Source organism: Nycticebus coucang, chromosome 4 (assembly GCF_027406575.1).
Source record: "Nycticebus coucang isolate mNycCou1 chromosome 4, mNycCou1.pri, whole genome shotgun sequence".
NCBI lineage: Eukaryota > Metazoa > Chordata > Mammalia > Primates > Lorisidae > Nycticebus > Nycticebus coucang.
In genome coordinates this window covers 126,347,447-126,356,720 of record NC_069783.1, presented here as the reverse complement: position 1 = coordinate 126,356,720, position 9,274 = coordinate 126,347,447, and the positions used below count along the sequence as shown (strand labels likewise).

Here is a 9,274-nt window from a genome sequence, read left to right as displayed (position 1 = left end):
TCTTGCAGGAGGTTGTAAAGGGAGCAGCTCCACTGCCGTGTCTCCTCGGGGAAGCAGAGAGGTCGGTGCCTCCCCTGCATCCACTGTTAGTATCAGAGTCTGACATGGCACCTGGGTCTGTGTGGCCTCAAGTCCAGAGGTGGTGCTCAGCCTCTGGAAACAGCAGCGCCCACCCCATGCCTATAGAGCACCATTCGTCCTTCTCTTTTCCACCCCAGTGTGCCCCTTCAGCCTCTAGGGCCCGGCCAATGTGTGCCCCCAATAGGGTTGTCCCCACCCCCATGGAACAGCCCTCTGCAGACTAATTACTCCACCCCTCCAGAAAACCAGTGAGAGTTAGGCCAGAATAAAGGTTTATTATGCTGGTGTGTTACATCTCAGCACCTGGAAAGCTGTGCAGAGGTGGGGGCAGCCCCAGGTAGACGGACAGGGGAGAGGACCCCCACCTGAGAGCCTCCCCAAAGCAGGATGGAGCCCAGGCTCCCTGTCAGAAGACTGAATACTGTGAACACAGGCTGCCAGACAACATTTGTGAGCAAGGGCAGGTGGCCAGAGCCCCCCTCGCCGTTCCAGCTAGGCGTCAGAAACCTTCCCCTGTCCCTTTGGACTTCCCAGCATGAAAGTCCCCTCAGACACAGACCCCCAGCTTCTAGGCTGCTTCAAAGGCCTGACAATAAGGGTTTAATCCACTCACCCCGTCCCATCAGTCGTAGTGGGGTGAAAAACTCACCCCTAGGCCAAGGTTGCATGGGGGGGCAGCGCCTGAGAGAGGTTGAACCCCCAAATCCCCAAACCCAAACCAATCAGAAATTGGGGTGAGCGGTGGAGGGCACATTCAGGAAAATTAAGAGCAGTATTTTCCAGAGTGTGGACTACAGAATTATACTCTGTAGCTATAAAAACAAAAACAAAACAAAAGTACTTCATAGTCAAAAGACATTTGGGACAGGCTAAGCACAACCAAATTCAAGAGAGGCCTTTCCTGAGGAAATTGTCAGAGCTCTGCACCACTCTAAAAAAATGGTGGCTGGGGGGAAAGTGGATAAAAAAGTGGTGTTTCCTCAATAAATTTGACCTTGAAATTTTGCTTCCATGGAGTACTTCAGGGAACCCAGTTTGGGAAACAGTCATTTGGGGACCTGGCATAACATAGGTGGAGGCTTTCTAACAGAGGCTTCCTAATTAACCAGGCTTACTTGTGCCACTGCAGCTCTGAGCAGAGACAGAGTGACACTAAAATATTTGGGGTTGGGAAGACACAAAGGATGGGATCATTTTCAGTTCCAAAATACTGCTTCCTGCCAGCCTGATTTATCAGTCTTGAAGTATCTCAGGGTCTCTCATATAACCTCTTCCAAAACACCTGCCTATTCTATTTTTCTTTGGTACCTCGGACTGAAAAGCAATGATGTTTGCTGTCTCACAAGGGACCTGTGACTCATGTCTCCTGATCACTGTAGCTAATTTCATGGGCCATTTTGTCGTGGTTCTAATGAGAACACATCTCCTGTTCTTCCTCCTCCTCCTCCTCCTCTTCCAGGGTGTACTGTGAGATGTGGCCCTTGAGGCTGAAGAAGAGATGTCACTGGGACCCGGTGAGACTCCGGGGTAGGCCTGGGATCAGCATCTCCGCCTGCAGTAGCCTCAGGACTCTCTGGGATTGGCATCAGGTGGCCAAGGAGGAGGTGCCAGGAAGCAGGAAGGACTGATGGCTTTTTCACGCACAGGGAGGTGACCACCTGGGTCCGACAGTCAGGATTCGCAGCCCAGGAGGCCTGTCAGACACTGGGGGGGACACTGCCACAAGCACAGGGGCTTTTGGGGGGACCTTCTGGTTCCTGAGCTTCATGGGCTACTGAGAGAAACCCCTCTGGCACCCCTTGGCCCTCACCAACTGCCTGAGCCTCCTCAGCCACCCCTGAGCACGGTTCCTCTGACACCTCTAGTTCCTGCGCTGGGACCCCACATGCCTCCTGGACTTCCTGATCCACACCCTGGCTGCCCTCCACCACCCTGGCTCTGTCCCCGCTGCCTGGGGTGGCCCTGGCAGGAGACTTGAGGTTCTGGGTGGCAGCCAGGATGTCAGCCTGGAGCTGCTGGGAGGAATCCAGGGCTTCCTCAGGCCGCCCATCAGGAGCCCTGTCCGGGACCTCACTGAATGTCCGGGGACCCCCAGCCCGGTCACTCTGGTCCACATACTTCTTTTTGGGGAAGGACGATGGATAATAGGCTGAAGCCTTGTGTCTCTGGCGGGTGATAAGCGCGGCACAGACGATGAACATCAGCAGGAAGGCCAGGGAGCCCACCACGGCGATGAGCATGACGTACTGACGGAAGAAGTCCACGATCCCGTCCAGGAAGTTGGTAGGGGGTGAGGGGCCTGCCAGGAGCGTGGGCTGGGGTCCTAGGGACGTGGGGCTGAGGGCTGGGGTCCAAGATGGTAGGAGACTTGGAGAGGAGGCGGATGAGCCCTCCGCCTCCCCGCTACCCGCTACCTCCTCCAGGAAGGCAGCCTGCAAGGGCACAGAGTGGGCTGCCACGGACACAGGCTGCAGGAGCAGCAGCAGAGAGAGAAGGATGCTGGGGGCCGCCAGGAAGACCATGTCGCCTCCCGGACCTGTAGGGACGCAAGGTGGGAGAGAAGTCAGGTTGGCACTCTAGGGCCTTAGGATTCAGAAACAGTGCTCCCCAGGCCCTTAGGAGGAACAGGGAACATGAAACATATTCTAGTAAGTCTCTTCCCCATTGAAGCCTGAGTCCTGTCCCCATCATACAAGGAGCCCCATTCATTCAGATTTAGGGTGCACACCTACTCCCCCCAACTTCCCTCAGGTCCTGAAGGGCATGGGCTGAATCTTATTTATCTTGACATCCTTGCACTTTTGCACCATTTCTAGTATACAGTAAGCGCTCAATAAATGTACCCTGATTGACTTGGTTGAATTAATAATAACTTACACTTTCACCATTCACCATATACCAGCTCCTATATACTGAATGGAATTTCTCATTGAATCCAGATATCTACCCAGAGAGGGAGGTATATCATTAACCCCATTTTCTAGGTGACAACAGTGAGGCTGGGGGAGGTTAAGTGACTTGCCGAGGAAGAGCCAGTATTTGGATCCAGGTATGAGAAGAGTGATGATGGCAGGGCTGAGTAAGGGAGAAACCAAGTAAGTGACCAAGAGAGCCAAGGGAGCCAAGCTCAGAGCCTGTTCTCACATGCTGGGTGACTGCAGAGGCCCCACATCCCAGTGGCTCAGTCAGAGGGTTTCTCAAACCTCCCCCAGCCCCAGTTCTACCTTCTTCTCCAGAAGATTCCTGGGTTTGGAGGCCTCCAGGTCTCTGAGCTGGGTAGGGGTCCCTGATGACAGGGGCATGTCGAGTGCAGCGCACCGTCTCCCCTCACCTTCAGGCTCCAGCAAGGCTGAGGGCCCCAGAGGAAAGCTCTTGGCCCACAGTCAAGGCTGGAGCTGCCGGCCTGCCCCACCTCCACTAGATGGGAACCAGATGAGCTCCGTTGGAAGGCTGCTCCCGGCATGAACCCCCAGATCCCATCTGGTCCAGACAGCCTGGCTGATTCATAAATTCCTCATGGCCCAACTTTACAGAGGGGCTCAGTTTCTAAAACACTAACTCCCAGACAGTGTGAGCTGGGGCCTTGGTACTTAGACCTAGGGACAGCTTGTTGTGTCCCCTGAGAATCCTCGGACTGACCCAGTGGGGCACTTAGACCCCTGATGTAGGCTGGGACTAGAAACTTCAAGACAGAAAAACCATAGGAACCCCTGTCCTGAAGTCTGAGGGAACTTAAATGGGGAGACAGAGACCCAGAGAGGGTAAGAGGCAGACACAAAGCCATACAGCAATTTCAGTGGGCTGGAGGAAGAAGTCAAGGTTCCCAAAACCTTGACTGCAGATCCCACCTTCAGCATCTGGACCTCAGGCCCTGCTCAGTGGATCAGATGACACTGTCTACTTCATAGGATTCAGGGGATGAGGTGGGAAAGGCTAAGTCATTTAGTGACCTATTCCAGGTGACCCGAGGCTTCCCAATGACCTGCTGTTAATTGAAATTAATTGTACTGGCACAAATCTGGCTCATATGGCAAAAACTAAAAAAATAATTTCAGGTAAAACTACTCAAGAATTCATTTCAAATGAACTAATAATTCTGTGCTTTCCTCATGGGTGGGGGGAATCCATCTACACCTTCTTTGTTCATTTCATCCTACAGAAAACCCTGGGTAGCAGGCACCATCCTTATCTCCATTTTACAGAAGCAAAAAGGGGAGGTTCAGAGACAGACTTTCCTGAGGACACACAGATGGCAAGTAATAGAGCTGGGATTTGAATGTTCCTCTGTCTGATTCCAGGAGTACGCACTCACACACACACACACCATACTCTCTCGGACCCCAGTGAGCTCACAGCCCCAGGCTGCCATCTCTTGTCAGCTGAAACAGGATCCCAGATCCTAGATGAAGCCCAGGACCTCCCCACTCTCTGGCACTTGTTAGCAAAGTTTCCTACAGACAACATTCAGCTTTGGGGTCTATGTCTTGCCAGTCACAAGCCAAGCCCAGGAGAGATCTGTAATGGTGACAACCAAAGCGTCTCACTGCAACTATGACTGCAGGTAGCTGAAAACTTGCTCCAGTTGTGAGAAACTGGTTAGGCTGGGGTTCGGATCCTGGCTCCATCGTGTGTAGCTCTGAGGTCTGACTCCTCTGGTCTTCACTTTCCCCATCTATACATTGAGGGCAGGGTACAAGGCTAGCCGTGGATCATACCTCTCAGAGCTCAGCTGGAGTAGCGACATACCCCTGGAAGACAGGAATTCTCACCCCTCAGAGGCCCAGGATCAGCCAGCATTTTCCCATGCTCAGCCAACAAATGCTTATCTTCACCTAGTGTGCACATTTGCCCGTGGGCTGCCCGACTCACCACCCAGGAAAAGATCAACTTTTACCCCATTGAGTGAAACCTCCTCAGCTCTGACCACTGAAGAATGCAGAACCAAATACATGCGCACACACACACACACACGCACACGCACAGCACAGGCATGCAGTCAGAGGCAGAGGACAAGGAGGGGGAGCTAAAAAATTTTAACTGACTCTTGAAGGCTGAGGCCTTGGCTTTCAGAGTCTCCCGCACCTCATCTCCCCACAGCCCCCTGAAAGGAATGGAGGAGACAAAGTATAGGGATGCAGTCCCACCTACAGCCAGCAGGGTCTCCCAAGAGACAGCTGTGTGACCCTCTTTGAGGCCTCTTTAAGCCTCAGTAGAATAGAAGAACTATCATGATCTTTCTGTCTGCCAGCTGTCCCCACCTCCTGGGAGGAGGGTGGCCTAGTGTCCCAGGGCTTCCTTTTTTCTGGGACGCAGAATATCACAAGCCATTAGGAGCTAGGATCAGCTCTCTCATTTCAGCCCAGAAGAAACACAGGCCCAGCAAGTCAGGTCGAATCCAGGCCTCTCTCGGACTCTCCCCAGCTCTGTGTCCTGGGGCCAGAAATGTCACCTTTCTGAGCTTTGAGTCCCATAGTCTGTACAATGGGGATAGTCCAGCCATCTCCCTGGACTATTGTGAGGACAAAGCAGAGTAGTGCCTGGCACGTGGCAGGTGTTGTGTCAGTCAGTGGGCACGATATGATGGCCCAGGACTCCCCACTTGGAGACTGTCACACTCACTATTTTCAAATGTGGTAAATGCCCTACGGTGTGCACAAGTGTGTGGATGGATGCAAGCCACCCCTAAGTCCCGGGTACCCCAAGATCTGAGGCTGAGGTGCCAGAGTGGCTGCCCCACCCGCCCTCAGAAATTGGTGATGGGGGGGAGGGGCAGCCCACAGAAACCTGGCTTCAATTAGTGGTCATGAGCTGGGGGAGGGGGACTCTGGCTGGAGCACTGCACCCCCACCTTGGGGCCAGCCAAGAACAGGGACCTGGACACCTGGAGGTCTGGACAGGGAAGGGAATCTAGAAGGCACAAAATCTGCACACACACAGCAGCACGGACACACAATATAGGGGCACACATGCCATAGACACAGCAGCAAGGACACACAATACCTAGACATACAACACAGGCACATGGACTCACACAACACTGAGACACTCGAGAGAGCTCACACAGCCCGCAGCACAATACACAGAGAACACAGAGACATACAACACATGCTCCCATGCAACCCCAGGACACACAGGCGATACCCACACACTCCACACCACCCTTCCCCTCACACGGATCCTGGAAGTAACACCCTGGTGTCCACCTCCAGAGAACAACACACACCCCTACACCAAGGCCCCAACTCCACACACTCAACGCAACACCCGGCCAGCCCCAGAGCCGCATATACATTCCATCACATGTGTGTACTCGACATCAAATGTACACTTAGAGTTCATACACACTTAGAGACACAGGCAAAGTGCTCCAACCATCCCCTGCCCCTGAACCCCAATAGGGCCCCAGGTGCTCAGGACAGAAAAGGAGGGACCCTGGGACTCACCAGGTGCTCTGCGTACAAGCTGGGGTGCTCCCGCCAGGTGGAGCAAGTGCTGGAGGCGCCTGGCCCGGGAGAGAGTCCGCATGGTGCCCAGGGCTGCTCGGGATGGCGCCTGTCCGCCCTCCCTCCTCCCGGCCCTCCTCCTTCCTCCTCCTGGCTGGGCTGTGGGGCCAGCTTGATTTCATTAAGAGGGTTTGGGGGGTGGGGACGGGGGAAGGGAGGGGCTGTCCCGCCACACGCAGTCCCACCCTCACACTCCCTGCTCTGGGGAAGACCAGCTGCAGTGCTTCCTCCCTGACTTTGGGTCCCCGGGGCAGGCCTAGACAGACAGACACAGGACAGGGCTGTCCTGCAGCACTCTCCTAATAGCAGTCTGAGGTCCTGCCTGCACCCCCACAGCCCAAGGTTCAGAGGCCTCTGGAAGTGAGAAGGAAAATTCCTTGTCCTTGTGTGACTCAGGTTTTCCAAGCTCAGGGTGCAGCGTGACAGCAGAATTGTGTTTTAGGGAAACCCTGGTGGAGACTCAAGCCGCAGATGGGAAGCCCAATTCTGGTCCTGGCTGGGCCCTTACCCTCTCCAGGCTTCAATTTCCCCATCTGTAGGGGTGGGCAGGAAGCTTTCTGGGCTACCTCTACCTCTGAAGTTCTGGGATCTGTGGCCCCACAATGCCCCGAATGGAGGAGCTTAAGCAGGAGTCAAGCCCATTTCAGAGGGGAGAGTGGGGCAACTGAATTCCAGTGGTTCAGGTGGGATCCTGAGTTGAGTCAGGGACAGGCCCTGGAAGCAGGACATCTGGCCGACCTGAGGAATACAGTAGTCAGTAGCCGCTTGTATTCATTTATTCATGCATTCATTCATTCACTCAGTGAATGCTTGACCAGCACCCATGGTGTGCCAGGAGCTGTCCCAGGCAGGTTCCAGAAGGGAATCTGCTCAGGGGTTTGGAGCAGGGGAGTAAGCAAAAGAAGTGTCCATACCCTGCCTGTGGGACCTGGGACTTAGATTACCATAAGTGCTTGTGGCCCCGGAAGCCCCTGCTCACCTCCCCAAAGGGGGAAAATAAAATGAGAGGTTTTGTCATCTTTTCTTTCCCTCACCCCAAACCCTACATCCTAGAGGGAGCAGGAGCCCGTGACTTTGAGGAGACACACAAATGTCCATGTGCACACATGCCCTCGGGAGCAAGTGGCTACCTACAGACATGTTGTAGCAACTGCTCTCACTTCAAGATGGCCAGGGGATGTCCCAGCCCTACCTGACCTGTCTTGGACAAGATATGGAGTGGACAGGACCAGCCAGACCTCTCCCAAGGCCTACTGTCAGGGGAAGGGGCCTGGACCAAGCAGTTTGAGGCTTCAGTCTAAGGACATTTGGAAGTCAATGGCCATATGGCACTGCCCCCCTCCAGCAGGGCCTGGAGAGGGGAATGAGTGAATGAAGCCCATTGGGCAGACATAGAAACTGAGGTTCATGGTGATGTGATCTGCCCAGGATCCAACAGCATGTAGGGAGTCAGAGCCCTTTTTCCTGCACCAGTTCCTGTATCAAAACATCTGGAAATGGGCTAGAAGGTTCATGCCTGTAATCCTAGCACTCTGGGAGGCTAAGGCTGGTGGATTGCTTGAGCTCAGGAATTCAAGACCAGCCTAAGCAAAAGCAAGACCCTGTCTCTACTAAACATAGAAAAAACTAGCAGGACATTGTGGCAGGCACCTGTAGTCCCAGCTATTTGGGAGGCTGAGGCAAGAAGATTGCTCAAGCCCAAGAGTTTGAGGTGGCTGTGAGCTATGATGCCGCCCAGGATGACAGAGTGAGACTCTGTCTCATTAAAAAAAAAGCAAGAAAGAAAAATGAGTCAGGCATTGTCGTGGGTGCCTGTAGTGTCACATACTTGGGACACTGAGGTAAGAGGATTGCCTGGACACAGGAGTTTGAAGTTGCTATGAGCTAGTCTGACTGCCATAGCACTCAAGCCTGGGCAACAGAGTGAGACTCTGTCAAAAAAAAGGAGGAGGAGGAGGGGAAGGGGAAGGGGAAGAAAAGGGAGGAAACAATCTGGAAATGGGCCAAGTGCAGTGCCTCACACCTGTAATACCAGCACTCTGGGAGTTCAGGGTGGAAGGACTGGCTTGAGACCAGCCTGAGTAAAAGCAAGACCCCAACTCTACAAAAAGTAGAAAAATTAGCGGACGTTGTAGCACACACCAGCAGCCATAGCTGCTCAGGAGGCTGAAGCAGGAGGATCTCTTAAGCCCAGGAGTCTGAAGTTGCAGTGAGCTATGATTGTGCCACTGCACTGCCCTAAAGCCCAGGTGACAGAGTAAGACCCTGTCACCAAAAAAAAAGAAAGAAAGAAAAATAATCTAGAAATGGGACAGCCAGTTCTGTGACCCCCACCCCCATCCTAGAGGGCCCTTTCTGTACAGCAAGTCCTTACTGCCTCCATCTGTCCTGTCAACACACACACACATACACACAAATGCACGTGCTCTCTTCTTAAATGTATCATCCCAACCCACAACCTAAGGACAGAGTAGCAACAACACCAGTCACCAATTGCAGAAAAAAAAGGACCCTTGAGCCCCAGCCTTGGCTTAAGCACCAGCTGTGGTTGGTGGGGCAAATCACTGCCCTTCTCTGAGTCACAGCAGGGTTGAACTAGTCTTAAAACTATAATGCTCTGATGTTCTAAATTTCATTAATTTTGCAAAGATTTCTCGTTTTATGGCAACATTTTTTTCTAATTTTTATAG

At 53.3% G+C, this 9,274-nt stretch overlaps 2 protein-coding genes across 2 annotated transcripts in view; both read right to left on the bottom strand.

Annotated features, from left to right (window-relative positions):
- Window positions 1-346: 346 nt before the first annotated feature.
- TMEM119 (transmembrane protein 119) lies at window positions 347-6,650 on the bottom strand. Its single transcript, XM_053588999.1, has 2 exons — window positions 6,525-6,650; window positions 347-2,617 (listed from the first exon to the last, which is right to left on the bottom strand). Exons 1-2 carry the CDS (start codon window positions 6,604-6,606, stop codon window positions 1,779-1,781), a joined length of 921 nt encoding a protein of 306 aa, XP_053444974.1. The 5' UTR covers window positions 6,607-6,650; the 3' UTR covers window positions 347-1,778.
- The window catches only part of CORO1C (coronin 1C), a 148,960-nt gene continuing 142,208 nt past the window's right edge, over window positions 2,523-9,274 (bottom strand). The window contains exon 12 of the mRNA XM_053588997.1: window positions 2,523-2,617. The gene's annotated coding sequence lies outside the window, so the exon portion shown is untranslated. The remainder of the gene's footprint in view (window positions 2,618-9,274) is intronic.